Source organism: Hetaerina americana, unplaced genomic scaffold, assembly GCF_022747635.1.
Source record: "Hetaerina americana unplaced genomic scaffold, ioHetAmer1.1.p SCAF_6, whole genome shotgun sequence".
Lineage (NCBI taxonomy): Eukaryota > Metazoa > Arthropoda > Insecta > Odonata > Calopterygidae > Hetaerina > Hetaerina americana.
Window position 1 is genome coordinate 13,347,208 of NW_027287205.1, and position 24,364 is coordinate 13,371,571.

The 24,364-nt window shown below is 34.6% G+C and overlaps 2 protein-coding genes across 3 annotated transcripts in view; one reads left to right on the forward strand and one right to left on the reverse strand.

Moving 5' to 3' along the window:
• Positions 1-24,364, forward strand: part of LOC139695037 (deubiquitinase DESI2) — a 182,751-nt gene that overhangs the window by 20,818 nt on the left and 137,569 nt on the right. The window contains exon 7 of one of the 2 annotated variants that reach the window (XM_071593629.1): positions 20,749-20,799. In XM_071593629.1, coding sequence (XP_071449730.1) covers positions 20,749-20,799 — 51 coding nt within the window. Of the gene's footprint in view, positions 1-17,318; positions 17,427-20,748; positions 20,800-24,364 lie in introns of those variants that run through there. The other variant, XM_071593630.1, reaches the window with a different exon arrangement.
• LOC139695036 (uncharacterized) overlaps positions 10,973-24,364 on the reverse strand; it is a 30,037-nt gene continuing 16,645 nt past the window's right edge. The window contains exons 2-5 of the mRNA XM_071593628.1: positions 19,399-19,583; positions 17,527-17,650; positions 17,278-17,415; positions 10,973-13,004 (exon numbers count right to left, since the gene is read on the reverse strand). Of these exons, the coding sequence (XP_071449729.1) occupies positions 12,687-13,004; positions 17,278-17,415; positions 17,527-17,650; positions 19,399-19,583 (765 nt within the window). The 3' untranslated portion in view covers positions 10,973-12,686. The remainder of the gene's footprint in view (positions 13,005-17,277; positions 17,416-17,526; positions 17,651-19,398; positions 19,584-24,364) is intronic.

Consider the following 24,364-nt stretch of genomic DNA (forward strand, 5'->3'; position numbering starts at 1 on the left):
TGCATTTCCATGACAATTATATAAAAATCTTCAAGAGAGTGGTTACTTTTTGCACGTAAGACTTATGGGAGTATGCCTTGTGATGAGGTTGTATGCTAGATGGTCAGGTAATATTCTCAGTAGGAAATCTTCAAGTTAAATATGTTGGAGCAAAAACCAGTTGCACATTTAGTTAACTACACCATTTCTATTCTCATGATTGCATGGTTAAATGGATTTGTCATTTGATTGCATTTCCTGGTTTTTTTTTATGATATGCTCAAGCCTGGTGTAGGCCAGGCTTATATCTTATGAGTTCAATCAAGATTTAAGTGAGAGCTTTTGAAGAAGTTAATCTCATTTAGGTTTATTGGTTGCCAAGCATGTGCTGTTAAATTTAAGGTACCCCTTTAATCAGTTATTATTTCAACATCTGGCTGTGGGAAAGTTTTGTGAGTAAACATTTTAATGGTGCTTTGGAGCTCTATGAATGTGTGATTTTACTGATTTTATAAAGTTAACTCTGAGGTAAGAAAAACCAAAAAGTTTTCACCATGTGCTGATTTCCAATAATATGAACCCTGGTTCGAATGCATTTAAACCAATGAATTTCATTGGCTTTCCTTTGGTCACTATTATTTTTTTATGCATGGTTTAACTTTTGCCCTGTGACATTTAATCTTGGGCTTAATGTTTTTATTTTTAAAAAGGATGAATTATGTTGAAACCAAGTTTTCCTTCCGCCTTGTTTAAAATACCATGCAGGTATTATCCTTGTATGGATTTTCATTTGTACACCATTCTCATCCTTAAAAATTCTAAGAACATGCTTCCTTAAACTATTATAACTTCAGAAAAAATCTCCATTTGAATCATGTAGCTTTTCCATAAAATGAATGCCAAATGGAAAATTCCTTAATTCATTCATTCTAGGGGGCATATGCTTGTGTGTGGCTTTTTTATACATGTTATCAGTACTCTGAAGTACCTGTGTGCGACAGCAGGCGAAAGCTGTTACTTAGTGCTTAAAGATGATACACCCTTGATTCATGAAAAGTGGATCATGCCGTATGCTAGGAAGGTGAAATGTTTAACCTTGAGATTTAACCTCCAGTTTTCCGAGTTCAATATGTACATGAATCTGGAATCTGTGTTCATGGTAGAGTGTGTTGGAAGAGTGACATCCTGTTAGAAGTTGGCAAATGTTGTAAATATCTCTCTGTTTTTTCTTCTAATGCTTTTAACCACTTATTCTATATTTTCTATGTGTTCCATTGCCTGTGTCTTTATTGCTATTAAATGTTGTTTTCCATTAATGATAAATGAATAAGTTGTGTAAGGCCAGAATCTGCTTATTTTTACAATATTTTTTAGCCTGTGAAAATGCTTGCTTTTTGAAACATTCACTTGCTTTTGTGAATGTTTATTTAATTCCTTGAAAATGAACCATGTAAAGAGTCAAAATAATTGGCCGTGAGTAATAGTAAAGTTCAAAATTAACACTATTCATATATATGGGGTAAATGCATGTTTGAATAACACTATTTGAGAAAATTGATGTTACATTTTGGATGTTATTAAGAGTACAAGAGACAACATGAAACTTCTTTGAAGACGCGAATCTTCATAAGTAGATAGATATATATTTTGATCTTATATGTGCCATGTAATTAATGAATGCATATTATATTTTTTCTTCAAGAAGATTTGTTTCCCAAAATAACACATTTGAATTTTCATATAGTGAAAGGATGTCTTTGTGTCTGTAACACTAAAGCTACTGAGAATGTGTAACAGATTTTGAATGGTTACTCAGGCTGTTAAAACTCAACTGTGCATTAAATCCTGGAATGGGTCTTCTTTTTGAAGAATGGGATCATGCTTATGAAGCTTTGAATGACCTATTGTGTTCAATCTTTAACCTTATGTAATTAAAATGTTTCTCATCAGTGCAGGTTTGCCAGTGAGTTTATATTAATTAAATCCATGCACTACTATTCTGACCATATGAGAGCAAAATTCTCTTGTGGAAGCATTTCCTATTGACACTGCTTGTTAACTATGCTCATCTTATTAGTGCGCCTGAAATTAGCAAGGACATGTGCTCTCTCTTTTTATGAGGTTTCAAGAATCCCATGCCTTTTTCTCTCTTTGGAGTTCTAGTCATATGAGTGGTGGCTTTCTCAAGTATCCATGATTCATACTGCCCTTCAAAATGTCTACTGTGCCAAATGAAACCCACCACCATCCCCCATCTGTACACTTGACCCCTTATGCACCACAAAAGGTGATGTGAGAATGAAGTATGAGCTGCTGATTGAAAGGGAAAACTCAGGATTGCTTCTTATTTTCACCCCCTTTGTCTTTGACTGGAATAATATTTGGAGTGAAGCGCAACCATTTGTAGGGGAATGGGTGGGGTTGCTATTGGTTAAATCAAACTACTGTCTCCCTAGAAGTTGATTGTTGATTTTTTGTCATGTCGATTCATTTTGAAATGAATGCCCTGAAGCAACCACCTAATTGCTCTGGATTTCGTTCTGATATTTGACAAAGAAGTCTTGTCATTTCTCCTAGATTGGAATTGGGGTTTGATAGATTGAAATTTTTCCTAGGATTGTAGACTGCTGTAAAATACAAATGAAATCTTAGCTCTGTATTTTTATACATTATGCCTCTCTCATGGTAGGTGTGTTATAGAAAGTCTCTAATTCCTCCATGAAAATCATTTGGTTACAATCGATGCCTTTATTTTTTGTGTTAACGATTTGTAATGTGTTTTTGAAATAGGACAGAGAATCAAAGCAAATGTAATAATTGGTTTTGAAAATAGCTAAACTCTTATCATTGAATAATTTCTCATATGAACAGATGTTAATTAAATCGTAAGTGCCATATAACTGTGCATTATTGGATGCTGAGAGTCAATTTAAGAGCCATACATTTTGCTGGGCTGAATCCTTTTTTCCCAATTTTGAATATTGAATTATTTAATCAAAAACAATTTTTCCTTTTATTATCTATGAGATTAAAGTTATGTGATTATGTTTATACTAGTATCACAGTATTCAGTTTATCATATTCTTAATTGGATGTTAAAATCTTCAAAACTTGCAAATTCTATAATTATTCCAACTATCATAAGAAAAGAGTATATAATATACATAATAAACCAAGGTAATGGAGAATAACTTGAGTAAAATCCTTAGATAATGTATCAACTTTACAAACATCTAATGCGAATAAGTCATTAGAATTTTGAATTAGTTTGTTCCAAAATTGATAGTAACAAATCTTTGTACACCATGTGGTTACTACTACATGCTAATTGCTGGTAATCACCAAGATGTAAAAATTATTGTCCTACTTATTTATAAATATTTGAGGCAAAGCTCTAATTTTGCTCCTCAAACAATAATAATACTGCATCCTTCCTGGCGTTGAAAGTGATTTAAACTATTTGTGCTTCCCATCTCAAAATATTTTGTCAGGAAAACTTAGACATCTAAGAAGTGTTATTTCTCATCCTTAATTTCAATGACATGTCTCTTGTCACATTTTAAGATTTGCTTATTCTACTGCATTTTGAGTTCAGGTAATATGCAGTAAGTTCAGGCATACAAATTCGGAATGGAGGGCAGTTAATTATTAGTGAATATCACTCGATTGAAATGCATCTTTTTTAGTACATTAAAAATGGTGGAAAATGCCTTCTTCAGCATTCATTTGAAAATATTATAGGTTATGGATTTTGAAGTGATTTCCTGAACCTCTTTCAGTCACTGTTGTTTTGAGAGGAAAATACTTTTACCCAGGTTGTATGCTTGTGTGTGTGTATGTGTGTGTGTGTGTGTACCTTATGGTTTATAAAGTTGTTATATAACATGTTGAAATATATTTGCCTTGTTGATGTTTCCACAAATCCAAAAACACTTGTGGTGTCTCTAAAAACAGATTGTGTGACCAATATTTTTTGCTGGGTGTTATAGATATAATTGTTCTTCCCTTTGAGTGATTATGCAACTTAATGAATTGAGCGTGGAAGATTAAAATATGCATGTATTATTGTTTTTTTATAGATTTATATTGTGCCCAATGAAATCAACCAACCATAATTTGGTGTGTTAGGATGGGCACAATGGTTTTTTGTACTGGAAATAGAGCACAACCTCAAATAATGTGCTCAAAAGTTGAAAATCCATTTTAATATTTATTCTATATTTAATCTTGTGAAAATAATTCTTGTAAACCTTGTAATGTATAGAGTAGTGTTTGATCACTGAAATTGTGTAAGGCATCCTTTCCTCATTAAAATAGTGAGACAAGAAAACTGAGGATTTAACATACTGTATACTTGAGGGCTGGCCAGAAGCTTACAGTTAGCTGGCTGATGTTCAAAAGCAGTGTTCAATGCAACTGTTTTTAATTATTCATTCAATTGTATCCATTTATGAATGTTTTGGAGATTTGCTGTAGCTTTAGCTATTGTTACATAAATTTGGTTCTTTTAAAGAAAATTATGATTGCTATTGACCATTATAAATATTTTACATGGCGCTAAGCCACAAATGTCTACTAGCAGGCATAGATTTTAATCCCGTAACTCCAAAAATTCACTGCAGAGCCCTACTTTGGGAAAACCTTATGAATCCAGTGACGTGGTGGTGTTTATTAAGGAATTGTTTGCTGAAATTTAAGTTACATTCTTGCAACTTAGAGTATATTTAGCCATTTTAAATATTATGTGCTTTGATTTATCCAAGTTGAATTTCTTTTGTAGAAATATGCTTGAATATCAGTTTATTTTAAATCTTAGTCATAATAAGTGGAATTCCTCCTTATATCCTTCAATAAAATACTTTATTTTAACATGCTTTTGGTTTGCATACATTTTTGTTTTGAAATCACCAAGGTTTTCCCTTATCTCCCAGTTGCTTGGATGCCAATTGTAGATTTGAAAATAGGCTAATGTAATGTAACTGACTATAAATACATGATAGCATTTTATACTAATTATATTTTGTAAAGATAATTTCATGGAATATGACCCAGCTGTTCTCAGCGATTGTATATGGCAGAGTTGTGAGTACATATTTGTGGCTTATTTTGGAGCTGGAAATGATGAGAATGAGTCTTGTGGCCCTTCTTCCAAAAGCAATTGCATTTTTGGGTACCCCCAACGTTTGGAATTGATGTTGTATACAGACAGTCATTTTATTTGTGTTAAAATTTTTTATAATTTTTCAAGGTTGAATAGCCTTGGCTAATGGTAATTCCACCAGATTGTAACATCATTGGGGCTGTACACCAGATATAATTATCGACTGTGACAAGAAATCTATTTCTGAGTTGTGCTAATATTTGGCACAACTATTTTTATTTAGCTAATTTACATCTGGTGTAGTTTCACCACTATTAAATATGCCAAAATGTGAAAAAAAAATGGAAAACTTTTTCTTTCAAATACTTGTGTAAGTACCTTTCAAAATTGTTGTTATGAATCAACATAAATGAATGAAATGCATTAATAATAAATCATCATTGAGTGTATGATATGCTTACCATTTAAAAGATAAAAGTAAAAATTATGAACAATAATCAAATCAATTGTTGTTATTTCAAAACTAACATTCTAGATAGGCATCTTGTGATTAACCATAATGAGTCACCTGGTTCTCTTTGTTGTGAAATATTCAGGAGATTTTCTTCAAGTGGATATTAAAGAATTGCAAGGGAAAATCAAGCTCTTCCTGAGTAGTTCCTGTTAAAATGTTGGTGTGCCAACCTGTTAAATTTTCCCTCAGAACAGCCATCCTCCAAATTTCAAGAATTCTTTCGGTGTTGTTGATTTGACCATTTGCGCCTTTTGTGGATCTTTCATCTTGTCCTTAGAAATGTGATCATCATGGTGTTCAAGGAATTGTATCTTAAGTGTATATCATTCATGTTTGGGTTTTTCACAACTATGTAATTAGTGCCAGCTCAGAACTGCTGACTATAGTTCAAACTTCTGGCCATACTGGCCAATATCTTGTCATGACTAATGAAATTCTAAACAGTGCATAGAAATTAACTTGAGCAGCATTCCAGCTGCATCTATTTCCAGCAGTTAGCTGCACCATAATTTATGAGAGATTGAAAGAAAGAAAACAATTGTTCAAGTAGTTCTGATGATGGTGGGCTTTATATACTGCAAGGGGAGTCTCCTGTTGTTGTCTAGTCCAGATGAAAAAGTGAATCCTTACAGTCCTCAGTAGGACTGCTGTCTGTATACTTATGCATTCCTTGTTCAATGGCTTGACTTGTGAAGGGGAAAGAATTTTTGAAAAACTGTTGCAGTTTGACTGTTGAATTACATTCAAAATGGTAAGGGCAGTCCATGATGATGAGTAAATATAGACATTGTGTCAAAAGATGGATAATTTTCCATGGTCGGCATTAGTTTCTCCTCTTTCAAGTTATTATTCGTTGAAATTACTGTTGACTTTTGTTAGACCATAGGTATTTTATTCTAAACATTAAAATATTCATCATATGGACTTCATATATTCATATATTATCATTTATTTATATTAGACTGGTTCAAAAATCTGAAAAATTTATGTGAATCCTATATCATTAATTTAAACCTCTCCTGTAACACCTATTTAGTGTAAAATTCACTCAGCAGTCTGATAATGGAGACAAGAGTTGAAATGGAGAGATTGGTTGGTTTAATGATGAGTGGGAGGACTCGAGGGTGGAGTGTTGTATATTACTGAAGCAGTCACTCTTAGAAAACTTATTCTTGTTCAGGGTTTCCGTAGAATGTTCCTGGGATCTCATTTCTGTGGAACTCACAATCCATTAATGCATACCTTAGATAGGCAATTATTTATTAATAATAATATTTTCCTTTATTCATTTTTGTAAATGATACAACCATATTAACTGTTGTCAATATAAATATTGCTCAGCATATAAGCATAAATTCTTAAATGTGATGAAGATTGTCCCAAAAGTTCTTCAATTGAGTAAACCGGGTTAGCAAGTAACCTGGTATATTATACCCTATTCTAGAAATTGGGGATGCAGTCTGATTTCAACTGAGTTAGTAGTAAGGTTTACAAGGGTGGTTTTTTTAACCTCCAATGGGCCATTAAAGAAAGACAAGTGAACATTAAAAAATTATCTTATTGCTACAAGTTGGTTACTTCCGTTATTACCAGCTGGTTGGTTACTTTACTTATTACTACAAGTTATACTATATACCCTTATGGTGTCTTTTGACATAATCACCTTGACATTAAGGCATTAATCTTACCTGTGGACAAGCTTTACAATACCCTCTTCATAAAATGTTGCCATCGATGAATTTAAATGAGTCTTGACATTGTCTTGAAGCTCCTTGTTGGTTTGGATGTGCTGCCCTCCTAGCCACTTCTTCAGTTCAAGAAAAGATTGAAGTCACTCAGTGCTAGGTCAGGACTTTATGGATCGGGATTGAAAATGTCCCCTTGAAATTGATCAAGAAGCCGTTGGATTGCACCAGCTCTTTGAGGACCGGTGTTGCCATGGATCAGAACAATTCCAGAAGTCAGTATGCCTCTTAATTTGTTTTGAATGGCTCTTCATAAAGGTGTGTTGATTGTTGAGTTAATGCAGCCGGAGATAACGATTGATGCAGCTGTTTGTTGTGAAAGGTTACATTTGCAGAGAGCCATTCAATGCAAAAGAAGGGGCATGCTGACTTCTGGAATTGCTCTGATCCATGACAATGCCCTTGCAATGCAATGCCCTGGTGCAACCCGAAGCCTCCTTGAGCAATTTCCATGGGACATTTTCAATTACACGCCATACAGTCCCGACCTAGTGCTGAGTGACTTCCATCTTTTCCCTGAACGGTAGAAGTGGCTAGGAGGGTAGTGCTTCCAAACCAACGAGGAGTTTCAAGACAATGTCAAGACTCATTTAAATTCATCGGTGGCAAAAAATTTTATGAAGAGAGTATTGTAAAGCTTGTCCACAGGTAAGACAAATGCCTCAATCATCAAGGTGATTATGTCAAAAAATAAACCATACGTGTTCATGACTTTTAGTAACAAGATAATTTTTTAATGTTCACCTGTCTTTTTTTATAGCCCTCCAGTGGTTGAAAACAACCGCCCTCATACAATCAATTGTTCAGTGGTGAAATGAGTTATAAGTTGACCAATTAGCAATTTTTTCAGAAGGCGATTTCTTAAATGATTCCCAATGTTTTTGAGGGTCAAATTTGATTAATTTTTGATTCTTTTAATTTTTATCTTTTTAGGATATGTTGAGATTCCCAGGAGATTTAGTGAGATTCTGATTTGACCCTCTGTTGAACAAATTCCTTATTATGTGATACTATCATGCCATGCACATGAAGTACTAAATACTTTAAAACCCGTTGCTGGTAAACCATGCATTAAGTTTCATTTCACTGCTACTTTCAATCCTAAAATATTTGATAAATTGGTCTCTGAAGAAATATGAGCATTTTTTGAAGAAAAAATGCACGAATAACAAAATAAATCATAACCATTAGAAGCCAAATACTGGAATTTGAAAGGAAATAATTTATGAGTATATATGCCAATAATTAATATTACTGGCACTGCCCATCCAACCTTCATACTAGGGGTAATATGTTATTTACAAAAACAATGTTAACCATTGAAAGATTGAATCAACTACATATATAATTGATCCAAGGTGAACCACTTAAGTTCATGTATTCATATAAAAACGAACTTTAAATTGCTATTTTTTGTCGGTATGTATTCCAGTTATGGTTTTGGAGTTGATTAAAATGCTGAATCCATCATATCATGTCACTTGAGTGAGATGAAATGACTGATGGCAAAATTGTCTCATGCTTTCTGAGGAAGTCAAGACTTAAGTTACCTTATTTTCTTTGATGGCTGCATGAAAGCATATTTTAAAGAGTAAATTATATGAAAAGCTCCAGCTTTAAAAGTAATTTTATCATTTTAATATATCTCTAGTCATGATCATATACTTTTTAATTTAAAAAAGGCTGGACCAAACCAGGTTTCTACATGCATACTTCGTGTGAATCTTTGTTTGTTAAATACATTTCTGGCCCTTGATTCCAGTTGATAGAGACTGCAATATTTGCCTACACTTATATTTGCTCTCTCTATCAAACAGAAGTTCCGACTCAGTAGGTGCTTAGCAAAACCCTAAACATACCCTTGGGAAAGGATCGAATTCTCATTTTTAGGAAAACTAAATCTATATTATATTGGTACACTTCAGAAATAGCTTACCATCAATTCTAAAAATAATTCAATGAACATGTACTCATGCACATTTTCTGGAATTTAGATTGAATGATTTTCTGTCATTGGTTTAAATAATGACTTGCTTAAATCATCTCAAACTACATCAAAAGTGATTACACCACTGCATCATTTAGTTATCACTTACTAGTTTATTGGTTGTATATATGTGTGTTATTTTTATATTTTGTGTAATGTACTTTAAGTACTCATGTTTTACTAATTTGATGAAACTGTGAATTTGCTTTATCAATATCAGAAATGAAAAGAAGTTTATCTTTATCATAAGGCCTGTGGTGGAAAAAACCAATACTTCAAACCTATCTGCATGCTGCATCTATATATGCTTCTTATTTAAATAAAAAAAACATTCATTTACAAGTGGTATGATGCCTCAATTTTTATTATACAAAATATTTAAGGTTTTATTTAAAATACATTTGCCTCAATCTACACTTGAGTATATATACACACCACACAGCAAGGCACTTAATTTTACATTAGAAATTATCTGGTATAAACCTTAATTGGGTTTAAAATACATATCTGTGGATTTTACATGGTGTGCTCATGCTACTAAATAGGCTCGTATGATTAATTGTTCCCGGCTCAACTTTGTGGAAGTTCATGTATATTAAATGAAGAACACAATATATCTTTCCACTTTCCTTTATTCACCTACATTCACGTACCTGATGATGACACTTAAGCATTGAAACTAGTTGTATGTGAATAAAGGACAGCGGAAAGTTACATTGTGTTCTTCATTTAATAGACTTATATGCTTCCGTTGTTTCATAGCATAATGAATCGTATCCACTTTTCTCATTGGAAATGAACTGTTGATTTTATTCCCAAGCTTTAGGTTTTGGTTGCTGTAATTATGGTCGATTGAATTCTTTTTTTTTATTTTTAGTTAATTTAGTGATGATGTTGTTGATATAAATTTGTTTTAAAAGCACTATCCTCAAGCCCTCACCTTTCTGTAAACGTTTGCCAAGATGCAGAACCTCTGACTTTCATTAATTCCTTCATCTTATTCTCTAACCAAATGTTAGTATGTTCTATTTTTCCCAAGGAAAGGCGAACACAGTTATTTGGAAATGTCTGTTTCTGATTTTGTGAAATGATAGTTTTATATTCAAACCTGATAACTGTGCCTTAATATGATGACTTGTTTATCACATGCATATTAATATGTTTCAGTCCTCACCTAATCACCCTCTCCAGTGCAGTTCAGCTGCAGTTTATCACTTCATCTCATCTAACTCTCTTCACCTAGGCTTTGATATTTACATTTATTTTAAAGCTTTTGGCTGTATAAAATAATTTATTTTTGCATGCACATTTGCTGTAGATGAGATGAAGTCAAAGTATATGTCCCATACTGATCACTCTCAAAATAATAAAGAATAATGACACTCCACATCAGTGTGGTCTTGGGTCTCACCATTATATTTGAGCCCCAGGAGGTTAATTTGGTTGTTATATCTCCGTTATCAGCACATGCTGGTAATCTTGAATTGTTTTCACCAATTTTTGGCTGAAATATGATGGTATCCTCTAAGAATTATTTAATTGTGAGAGAAAATGACTCGGACATGATATTGGCAGGAGTGCAGGCACAGAATATGGACAGATAGGAGTAGGAATTATATTCCAAATGCTGTCTTCACCATTAGAGTATTATCAACCCTAGGAATATTGAAAGTCATCTCCTAGAGCTCTTAAAGTCTTTCAGTCCGGAAAAAATCATAGAAGATCTTACAAAGTTAATATTTTTAGTGCCTATAGTGATAATGCTCCATGGACTCGCATTCGCTGGAAAATTGTGAAGACATTAGATGGAGAAGTGTGTGGTAAAATTAGTGAACATATTGCAGAAAATGTGGGTAGACTGAATAAATGAGTTTTATTTCAAATCTGCATATAAACCATACAGCAAAATGAAGGTTAGCAGTTGAAGAATTGAGATGAGCCGTGAAGGACCAGAAAGTAAAGCAGAATATTCATGTATCAAATTTAACCTTAGGAAATTTTTTCGGAATCATTTGAAGGACTGGGGTTATTAGCAAAATTAAGCAATTAACTAATTAAGTCATTCAAATGATTAAGTGGTGTAGGCAGTCATAATTGGTTGCCTGAAAAAATCAGTGTAGGATGCATGGCATGAAAGTTAATAATAGATGGTGTAAGTAGTGAGTTTACCCAGATGATGAAAGCCTGTGTAAGATTCAGGGTGGAAAGATACACATTTGAGCTGATAGAAAACGCCATTTATTTGTAAACTATTCCTGATTGAAATGTACTCATAAGTGCTTTAGTTTAAGAATGTGATAGAAAGAGAGGAAGGAATAGCTGACCAGGATTCTGAATAAACATGCCGAGGAAAGATTAGCAAAGACCTTGATGAGCAAAATGCCATATTGCAGCTTCAAAAGTGGTCTATGAGGCAAGATTGGTGGCTTTTGAGAAATGGGTGAGAAGGTGGAAGATGGAGGACATGAAGTGGAATGAGAATGGGGTGTGGGGAAGAGGTGGATTAGAAGAGGGTGCAAAAGGTGGATGTATCAGATATATGAGTGAGATGACAAAGGGTGTGATGTGCAAGGAAGAGGCTATTGTGAGAACAGCAAGAAAGGAGAGAGTATGGATTTGCATGTTGTGAAGTTGGTGGAAAGTGATATCAGATGATTAATGGAAATATTTATGGTAAAAGGTGTTTATTTTGAGTTGAAATTTTTCATTCATGAACCACCCAAAACCAAAATTTAATTTGTAAAATAACTAATTTATCAATAATAATATTTGTGAAACTCAAGACTTAAAAAAATCAGGTGTTTCCACCGAATGTATCTTTCCCTACAGAAATGTAAGGAAGCGATTGCACAGAAAGTAGATTGGCTTACATCAGAGCATATATACTCATGGCCTCATTGAGCTAAACTTTGGTCCAGAGTCTTTCTACTTTCTTTTTAAGCTCTTCATTTTTTTTACAGGTTTTCTTCTTATTCTTCTTAGGTTTTTATGGCATATTTAATATTTCCTCCTTCAATGGAAATGCTGCTAGTATGATAAGTAGATATTGATGTGCACTTCACTAAATGGCATGAGTTTTTTATTTCAACTGTGCACCTGGAGATATTGACTCTGACCAAATGTATACAACATTCTCTTTTGATATAACTGAGAGAGGGTGCTTTGTTTTGGAAAGAGCCCTGGGAAAGGATTCCACTTTATTTTACCTTGCAGGGAGAGAGGAAGAATCCAGGTCTGTTCCCCAAAGTTGCTCCCTGCAACATATTCTACTGCAATGCTATTTCATTGCAATCATGAAGTAGCTTTTGTTACATGAAAAATGAAATAAAGTCCACTCAAAGAAACTTCCAAGCCATCACTTTATATGGGAATGGGAGTTAGTCTTCCATCTTGGTAAATGTAGACGTAGGTTGCTTGGTTACCAGAGGGAATTCCTTGTTGGATCTGATCCTGGAATGCATACTGATTTGTGGGCGGTGACACATAGGGCCCTGCTTGTGGAGCATAGTAAACTTGATTGCTTTCTATGGGGGGAGTTGGGTAAGGTGAAACTGCCACCAGTTGGTGATTCTGTGGTGTTGGCTCTGCCACATGCTGATTTAGAGCGAGGCCATCTTCATCATCATGGTACATGACTTTAGCCTTATAGCCATCACGGTCTGCTGTGTATTTGACCACCTATGAAAAGTGAGAATACGTTAATATGTAAATAGAAATGAATAAATTAGGTTCTAGTTTTTCTGTTTTTAGCTTCTATAAAGAATTTGGTGTACCTAAATCATTAATGAACTGAAAACCATATTGCTCTAGTGGCGGACAGGGATTTTGAACACTACAGTGATGTGGTGTGGCATTTTGATCCAAATTTTTCATCTCAAGTGACAGGAAATGTAAATGTTCAGTTCTCACCAGTATTCAACTCTAATTGTTGTAATCCAGTGCTGGGAAGCAAAGGCAAAAAGATATTTTACCCTTAATGGATAAGTTCTTTGAAATACTTGGGATTTTCCAGAACACTTACTTGTGTAATACTTTGTAATATTGAAATGGAATAATTATTGCTAACAGTTGTATACCAGTTAAGGTAGGCTTTGGTTGACCAGACTGACTAGCCCCACTATATTCCTAACCATCAGCTAACACAACGCGATGCCCTACACTACACAATAAACCCATCTGCAATTCAGCATGCTTTCTACCTCCTTTATTCCATCCAACATGCCTTTTTATGTTCTCATCCAGCCTTGCCTGCCCAATATTTTCCCCTATATTATAAACTTCAACATTTATCACCAATCAATATGCATCCACTTTGCCTGCCTCCTACAAATTTTCCCAAAAACTGCTCCCCTCCTCCCTCACCTGCCTAGTACTTCTTTGGTTGATTTCCTTTTTATCCATTTTACATCTTCCATTCTTCTGCATACTTACATCTCAAGAGTCTCTAATTGGCCCCTATCATCCTGCCTCAATGACCAAGTTTACTCACTAGTCTGAGCTACCCTCCATCTCAAAGTTTACGCAGATTGTTTCTTTCCATCCTTACTCAAGTTCCTTGTCTCCATCTGCTTTGTAAGCGCTTCTTTTCTCAATGCAATTTCCTTCCTATTGCAGCCTTTTTGACCGTATTTGTTACTTCCTAGATAGGTGAACTGTTCTCGTTTATGAATTGCACCTTTAAGGTTAAACAGTCTCTCTTCCTGTATCTTGAGAATCTCATTAAGTTTGTTTTATACGCATTGATTCTGATTCAATACCTATTGCACTGCTTTTGTCATGTGCTTAGTAATGATTGTAACTCTTTGGCTGGCTGGCTAAGTTGAGCTTGATAATCTAAGATTCTGAATGATATTATCTCAAGTTCTTGAATAAAGAACCACAATTTCACTTGGGGAGGATAAAGCTTGTACAAGAGTGGTGAAAACATGCAGAGGTCTGAAAAATAATGAAGTTGAATTCAGACTTGAAATTGTATTAATTTGAGTTGAAATGCGTGAAGGAAAACATCCCTCGAATACAAATATTCATCTACACAGTCAAGAAAACAAATTGTCTGCAAATACTTCTAGGATGGATTCTATTATAAAATTCTTACTTCGTGTTTGTACCATTTTGTGGCATTGTCTACCCACGCCTGCTTATCTGCACAAGCATTATTTTGATGAATTTATTTGAGCCAAAAATTCATGCTTTGACATTTTTGCATTCTTCTCTCATGGTTCATATCTCTTTGTTCATGAGAAAAATAATACCCAAAAATTCCAGTGTAAAATGCTTACAGAAGAACCTTTTACTTTCTTTCCGGCTCATTTGTATGTGGCAACTGGCAATGGAAAATTTGTTATTTGCTTGCTTGATGCTGATAAATCTGTGATTGGCTTTGTCGCTGTATTTATGCATGTGGAAATGTCTTATATTTATTAAGGGTGTTACTGTTGTTTTTGTTGAGAATGGGAGTGAATAAGTCACAAAGTGAAGTGCGTGTATATTTGAAGATTGTGATGGAGGGAAATATGATCATTCAGTGGTAATTTTCCTAAGATTGATGTCTCTAATTTTCAACTTATGCTGAATATTCGATGGAAACCATTCATTTTTGGGATTTTTTTCAGTGTTCTTTAGAATATTATATGTAATAATAATATTTTCTAAAACTAAAATAGCTAATGGTTCCGCATAAAATGAGCTACTTAATAACTTTGATAACATCAGTGCTATTGCCAATAATTTAATTTACTTTTTGATGACTTGGATTTGATGCAAGTAGAGAGATGGCAAAATTTCTTATGAATGTTTCACAAAAGAAGGAAGCATCTGCTATAAAAAAGTAGAGAAGACTGTAAAATTTGCACATGATACCTTCAAACAACACTTCATTGTTTTGATAGAATTGATTGCGGTTTTGGATGTCTGAAGAACCTTTTCATTTTTCAAGTTTTCAAAATGATTCACTTAGGTTCTATCTTCAGGAAATGGAGTTCAATTGGTTCTTTCAATCATATCTTGAAGTTATAATATGTAAGAACCATAAGAGACTCAAGAAAGTGATTTTTTGTGCTGCAGTATTTAGAAGTACCTGCATTACAATGCAGAATAGCAAATTATTTGACTTCAGCAATTTCCTTATCTGTGAAAGTAAAATTATTTCTGCTGCCATAATGTATTTCTCTGATGTAGAAATTTTTCTTGATGTAGCAGATGAGTCAGAAGAAGATGATATGGAAAAATCAAATGCAGAAATCGCTCTAATCCACGAGAATTCCTCATAGTCTTTATGGATGAAACATGCCTCAGCAAGTTCATTAAAGAGTTCCAAAAGTACCACATTGGAATTTCACTTCTCATTAATTTATATTGGCCAAGGAAATTATTAGGACATGCAGTCAGTGGAATTTTTTGCAAATAAATATTTATTCTTAAACATGCATTTTTTTAGTAAAAATATCTCAGATTAGTTCAGATTAATTTAAATGTGTACTCTGTTAATTACTTATAGATGACATAGATGCTGTGCAAAACAGCACTACAGATGTCACTGCTGAACTTATTTATCCATCAGTTTTAATGTATATGCAATCTGTCTTTTGTTTCCACTCATTTTATTTTAATAAGTGGAGAAATGAACCACTAGAAAGGATGGAGAGGTACAAAATACCTTGTTTCTATTTTTTTTAAAATCATGAAACTAGGGTATGTGTTAGTTATCATTTCAGTGAAGTAGCAGTCACTGTGTGTCCACAATGTAGCCATCTTCAAGGAAGATTACTGTCGCAAACCCTTCTTCTAAATTTTGTGTTCAAAGCATAACCATTGTGGTTTGTAGGCACACTAAATACGAGTGAGTTTTTTTTATGGTCCAGAAAGTAATTAAATGCTTAGCCATTTTGAAAATTAATTGTTTGAGTGCTCTAGTCTAAATCTGGAGGCAGGAAAGGTGGGTGCAGAGCATTTTGATTGGCAATGGGACAGTAAAGACTGTGATAGAGGGGAGAATATTAGACAAGCAAGGAAGGGGTAGGAATATTATAGGAATGTTGAATGGAAGGAAGGAAGTATAAAAAATTGAAGATTGGATTATTTGAGGTTTTAAGGATAGCTTATGTCATGTCAATTAGTTTTGTTGTCTTTGGCATAACTTTACGGAATTTACATGATATTTTGAAATGAAATTATAGACTTTGTAATTCCACATACTTTATTTAGAACACGACCAAGGTTTTGATGTTCAACTTCATCATCAGGTGACCTCCAAAATTTCAAGTAGGGGGTATGAATACAGTAATTTATAGTGCCAGGGTCTATCAAAATGCACACTAAGGTGGTAGACTATTCTTAATAACAATTTTCATTACTTTTTATCACAGTTACAAATTTACATATTCACCAAGATCCAACTCCTCATGTTCATTTAAAAGTTTTGATATTTTTTGAAGGGATAGTGGGGATGTAATTTAGATGCAAGTTCACAATTATGTTTATGATAGATACTGGTGACTCTCATAAACTAATGGCATTATTTACCATGCATCAGGATATAGGATATCATTTGATAATGAAAACAGGGCTAGGCTAGATCTTCAATGAAAAATGTCTCAAGGGGAACTGAATTGTTTAAATTTTTGGACAAGGAAGGCTTTTTTTAAGGAAGTATAAATTCATGCCTCCTAGATTGCTTTGTGTTTCTATGAAAGTAAGAGTAGTGATAGTAGGTTGTCATAAAATGGATAGAAAGAGTGAAAGCATGAAATATGAGTTTTTGGTGAGATTGAGATACATTTTGAAACAATTGGAGTAAACCCTGGCTGAAGTATTTAGAGCCAAGAACGTTTAGGTTAGTTTCAAGTTATTGAAAAATATTTCCATCCATAGTCACTTCTAATTCGCAAAACTCCACTGATTATTTCATTACATCTATGAACACACAGTAATATTTTATATTACATATATGTACCTGCAATCGACCATCTGGCAAACGCACTCTGTATTCACCAGTTGTTGCACCGCTGTCATGAGTTTGAGCATGAGAGAAGTCATCACCAGAGCCACCAGCATCATGAACTATATAATGGAACATGTATTTCTTTGGTACCTGTGGTAGAGAGAGAAATTGTTAAAAGTTGTGCAATGAAGCAGCATTAAAAAAAATAAATCCTCCTTTATGTACATAAACATGAACATTTTTGTGGACTTAAATACTCACATGCTCATCTTTATTTGCATTTTGTGACCTGGGAGCTGGATACTCATCAGGCTTTGTATCAAATAGAACTGGTCCAGTATTGTATAGTGAATTTCTTTTGTAGCCACCTCTTAGACGAATGTTCCTGTTGGATAAAAGGGTTACACAGTAAATTTGATGAAGGAAACTGGTGCAGACTTAGTGTTGTGGAAATATACATCTCAGAAATAATAAAAAAAATAGTTTAATTCGTTTAAAGAATACTATGACCTTTTCTCACATCGTGACATCTTAAGGTAGATGAAGTCACAATGTGACAAAACCTGGGTCATATCATTGGGCCAATTTATCCAATTTTTTTATTATCCCCATGAAATATGATGGTGTGCAGGGGAAAAGGGGAATGATAGAAAAATGTTTATATAAATGCATTTATGTGCTGGGGTTTTAGAAATTAGTAGCTATACAAGGAAGCAGTAAACCACAACCTATTCTAAATGGCATTGCAGATGTTTGTGTCCAGTTGAGCCTATGTAGGTCTCTCTTTTAAACTTGTTCATAATAATTTGTTAAAATTGAGATATTCAAGGCTAATTAAATTTATAGACTTAAAAATCATCAAAGAATTATTATTTTGTAGATTCAAAATTGTTACAGCTGATGCATTATAACATATTAATTACAGCTACTTGTTATCAGGCCTTGTTTCTCGTGGAGATTCAGGTCATGTGCACTATTCACTTACACCATCATGCCTTTCATGGAAAATTTTGTGCATTAATCTTATTTGCATTCGTGATTCTAAATGTTTTTTCTCTTTCTTCAAAGTGCAGGAGGTGGGCTAGTTGTGCATTTTTCAGTAATTTTTCTGCCCAATTGCTGGGTCTCTATAATTGCTGATTGAGCAACACGAGTGACAATTAGAGCTCATGAACGACTTGGTCAATGGCTTGTTGTCACTAGTATGGCATCCATAAAATGCATGGATGGATGTGATTTGACTTCTGTGTCTTAGCATAATCATCAAACCATGTAGATGAGCCATTGGTTGGCATTGGGACTTGGAGGTTGGAATCCTAACTATCCAGTAATTATTAATAATAATTTATTGACCAAAATTTGTTGATTTACAAATATAATGCAAGCCAAAAGGATTAACACTTATTCTGTTATATACCGTCATAGTCTTGGTAACATAGTAGATTTGAGGGAATGATTGACAATATCAAGCAAATGCCATTCAACAAGCTGTAATGTTCGATTACCAATGCTATGCAGCATCATTAAGTGAAATTGACATGTATAATGAGACAGGATATGAACCTTTCCAGAATTGTACATTCAGTGCTAATTTGTAAAGGCAAAATGTGATTTTAAAATGAGTCTGAAAAATTGAGATATATTAATGAAATCTGATAGCAATTATACTGACAACTGATCTGAAAAGGCACATTAGAAAGATTAAAAATGTACCAAATGTCCAGGGTTTCATTTTAATAACTTTTTGATCAATCCTAATTCATCATTCAAGCATTTTTACAATAGATATGGTGTAGTTTCTTTGGATTTATTTACTGTGAATATACACATGCATGTTAGTGCAATGACAGATAATACATGTGCACATTGAGAAAGTATTTAAATACAGACTCACGATTGTTGAGGATGCAGTGATAATTTTACACAACTAATGTTGGTGGATGTAAATGGCAAGGCAAAGGTATACATGGACACCCATTGTAGAAGATTATTGTTCTAGAGCTATTTATGTTGCTTGAAGCATTACTTTTTGGAGATGCCTTGTACTCATGCTAGCCTGTCTGTTGAGATAAATCCCTGGGCACATGGGGAAAGGTGACATTTCCCTGCAGTCAGTCCGTGGACACCCCTTACCTCTCCCTCTCTTGCCTGTCGAACCTGCTGTATCTGCCAACGGGCACATCCGTGTATGGGTGGTGGTTAAAGTGGCGGGGTGGCAGAAATCGCTCTGGAACCACACTTGTCCCATCTTCGCTCTCAATGGCAGAGAGTGCTTTGCATATTTGAGCTAGACTGGCCAGCAGAAGAAGGGAAGCTACCTGTTTGATGGGAAAGCAAAAGAATTCATTGGTTACCATGTAGTGTGTAATTTTCAATCACCTGATTGCATTCCAATTACTTAATGTGCACATATTTTCATGTTACCATTTGATTGTTAATTATAAATGAAAATTTTAAAGTCTAATAGTGAAATGGATTGCTGTTGTGGTTTTACCATGGCTGCTGCATTTGCCAAAATACTTAAGAGCCAAGATACTGAACATTTGCAAAGTTGAAAGTTAGATTAGATGGATGACTGTTAAATTAATAGTTTCTGAAAATCTAATACTCGGGTAATGCTTAACCCTTACACACGCAAGTTACCAAAATATGAATTCAACTTGGTTAACATAGTAATCAACCTTCTAATGTATCAGAACCCAATTTAGTGGATTTTGATTGGACCACATATTGTAATGAAGATAGCCTTGGTAGCTACTGTAATATCTTTTGTTTCAACAATTTTATCATCTATCATGAGTGATTTAACAGACATTAAAGTGAATTATGTCATTGTTTTATGTCAACAAAGGCCTGAACTTTCTGGAACCTGACTTGAAGAAATTCTTGGAAGTGTAAGGGTTGAGAATTCAGGTTATGGATTAAGTAATAATGGGACTATTTTTTTATGTTTTTGAGGAAAAATATTGGTATCAGTTTATAAATATAACTGTGAGAAAAAGGCTGAGGGTAAATATTATGACATGGGATAACTTATTCTCAAGGGTTTTTATAGGATGGAAGGAAAAGGATGGGTAGGTAAGATGAAAGCATTGAAAAAGATTGTTGAAGAAGGTGAAAAGTTGCTGGCTGTTAACTGAACCAAGAATTGAATAATGAATATCTTATTTCCTACCTATCCTTTTCCTTCCAGTAATGTATATATCGGTCCCCTCTCTTGGGTGTGTGGCATTTGGGCCTTAATCATTTTGTGTGATAAGGGGAACTTAGGCTATTTGTCATTCCCATGGCCTCCCATCTCCTTTGTGATCTCATTGAATGGTAACTATGCATTCATGTATAAAATGATCTGCCTTATGCTGTCAGATCTCAAGGGCATAACATTTATAGTTTTACTAATTAGATAGTGAAAGTGATCTTGAAAATTATGAAAAAACTCCCCTCCATTAAGTTAACAATGGGTCTCTTTCTCATTAATGTCAGCCTTAGCTGGACAACAGATGGAGTTGGAGACATCATTTGGAGATCATTCAGGTAGGAAATGCCACAGTATATTTATTCTGCCTTCTACTATATTCCACAGAAATTTATTTTGCATGTTTAAAAGTGACTTGGCAGATACCTACCATGGAACAGAAATGTGCTTTTGCTAAACATCGAGAGCATCTCCTGGGACATTTTCATGCTTATCTTTAGCTAATCTTATTACTTGCTATAAATATGAACATGTCTATATTTTAAAGGGAAACATGTTTCCTGATGTATGCCTTCACTCTAGTCTGTGCATTGGCACAGAGGTAGTAGCTAAGTCATTGCGATACTCTTTACTTCGGCGAGGATAGTTAAAGATACTCTCGTCTATCCTTCTTCTTGCTATGCTTAAAAATATTCTCTCACATCTTGAATGCTTCAGTGCATTGGATACACAACCCATCCATTATTTTATACTCTGAGAAGGAAGAGAGGCTTGGAAATTGTTATATATTTGTATTACACATGCCCATGCATGCAAATGACTGAGCAGCATCACAGAGCAAATCCAATGCATGGGAAAGTTGGCAAATGATTTTATTATTATGCATCAATTCACCATTAAGCACTTAAACACTTTGACCAATTTTGATTTTGTGAATGCTGTTTATGTTGCATCATGTACTATTTCTGCATTCCCAATGGGTATGGCATATCGCATATAATGCTCTCAATTTCTGAGAATGAACTACAATATTTTGGGGTGTTACTGTTGATGTTTTCCATGTAATTTATCTAACGTTGGTGAAAAAGAAGGATTTAGGTGACTAGCTAACAATAACACAGTCTGACTTGCATTGAAACTGTGATCTGGCTCTTTCTCTTCAATGGTGGGGACGATGAAGTAGAAAACTTAGCTAAGTAGGTAGAAGTAATAGTTTATACTGTTGAGGCCCTTGACAGGCTGAATCAAATAACTTTGCCGACCCCGGTGGCGGCGGGGTAATGTCCTCGTCTGCCATTCCAAGGGTCGCAGGTTCAATTCCCACCTAGGTGAGTTTCCCTCCATCTAGGGCTTGGGTGTTTGTAATTGTGACCATTGTTATCGTTGTTAATAGTTCGATGTAAAGGCCAAAATGTGCTGTTTTTGAACTAATACTGAATAAATAAAATAAATAAATAAATAAATAAATTTAACAGAAAATAATTGAGCTGGTAGGAGTTGTTTGCCCTTGTAACATTCTACTGAGTTAGTTGAGATTTGTGGCCATGTATCAGTGATGGGTAGCTCATGAAAAGAATGCAAATGCAGTTGTTCATTATATTGTCTTATCTCACTCCGGTGGAATTCAAAACATATGTGTATGCCCAATATTGTATGCTTGCCATTTGATTAGATAGAAAATAATGTGACTTTCCAGAGTTGGGCCAATGCATAGAATGTTAATTGACCTTGTGTGCAGTATGATTCACCCCTGCAGTTCATGTTTCCTTAAGACTCTGCCATTAGCCATCACACTCCCTCGATCTGATGTCAATGGAGCATGAACTGCATTGCTAGTCTATTAGTGCACTTGTTTGCAGGAATGAACTGGGAATCAAGTCCCCTAATCAGATGACCTTAAAAGCTTTAAAAGTCAAGAAGACTAAAATATAATCAGTCATAATTGAATAAAATGATTGGAATTCTAACAGCATGCCTAGCACTGAATAATGAATATCCCATTATTCTAAATAGGTCTGGTCAAAGTTTGTCACAAGGCACACGCTTTTAATTATATGAGGCATGGATGGCAGTGGCAGATAAATACCTGCCTCAGACTGGTATATGGATGGGCTTAAGAATACTGGAAAGGTTGGTAGAATGTTTGAAATTGGGCATTTGACCAATAAGTTCTCTGGTGTTTGACTTTTTGAAGGGAGAGGGTAAAGGTTACTGAGGATGGGTCTGCGGCATTGTACGCCAGGGAATTAGGTGAATCAATTGGAAGGAGTATGTATCCCATTATAAAAGGGATAGGTATAGGAAAGGAATGGTGGTGAAGGATGATGGACATTCCTGTTCTCATCTTTAAGTCTAGTTAAGTATTCTGAAGGGCTGACAGCATTGCTATGCCATTAATTTAGCCATTTCACCTCTTCTCTGTACACTAAGTGCTGTACATTAGTTTTCTTTGAGTGTAGCCTCCAGGGAACTCTTGCCAGCTTCTCCATTGAATAGATGGGAATTAGGGTTTTGTGTTCCCTCAAAAGGGTGATGATAGGGGCTATGAAGGGGAATAAGAGTGACACCAATGTGAATATGGAGTTGCAGGTGAATGAAGATTGAGTGAGTGCACAGACCCAATCACATATGGAGAACTTCTGCAATTAGAGGATGAAACCAGAATCCCATTTTTAAATTGATGGAAAAATTAAATATGGATTTTGGGAAAGAGGAAGCAAAATCATTAGAGAAATTTATTGTTCACAAGAGTTTGATGAAGGCAGGATGTAATGGGTATGCGAAAAATTTATTCAGAAAATTGTCAATACATGATAAAACAGGCAATGCTTGGAATATCAGAGAATGTTGATTTTAGAAAGGAGAAGAGCTCCTTGGAATGCCATTAATGTTAGTAGTATTTTTTGCATGTGTCATTCTTTTTGTGTAACCATTAGGAGCAGCCATTAATCTCACATCGCATTTACTTTTTTGGAGTGCACTTTGAGCCTCTACCTCCACTATTCTATGTGATCTTCTCAAACTTTCCTGTTTGAATCATGGGAGAATTATCAATGAATCATTTTTTCCTATTCAACACATATTATTTGCACAGACTCTCCAGACTTCTATTTAAAGTACTTATGCGCTAAATGGAATAGAGTGAGAGGGTTTTGGAATTATTTCACTGTGGATGGTGCTCTCATTCTTCTGGAAACTTGATGTTAACGTTAATCATGCCAGCAAGAAAGGTGCTTCATGGATATAGCAATGAAATTACCAGGAAGAAAACTAAAATCATACTGTCTAGAGAAAAATTGATGGTGGATACTGTGCCATACTGATAGAAACTAGAACAATATGGGAATATGTATAGTCAAGAGGGCTTTTATGGTGTAGAATTAACTGTTATATATGGCTGCATAGATTTTCGCGGCGGTGGCTTGAAGAATTCTGCATGTCCGGGTTTTCACCGCGTTGTTGTTTGAACAACAACGCGGTGAAAACCCGGACATGCAGAATTCTTTAACTGTTATATGCTTATAAAATATGCTTGCAAAAAAGGAAAATGTATGAAAGGGCGTTTTTTAGGAGCTCAATTGATTCTAAACATGATATTTTTACAAAAGTGGACCAAAGAATAATTTTAAAGAGCAAAGGCCTTTGAAACTAGGTGCTGTGGATAGATGCAATGGAGATAGATAAGGCAAAAGGCAACAAAGTATGCAAAAGAATAGAAGCAGAAGAGGCCACGTGGAGCACATTACCTAGAAAAGAAGGACCAAATGAAGTGGAGAAATAATACATTTGTTATTGGGATGAAATGAAAGATGTCATTTCATGATAGGAATAGCTAAGGGAAAGTCCACAGAGGTCATATAATAGACTGAGGAGTCATAGGAGTATACCAAAGAATTGTTTTGG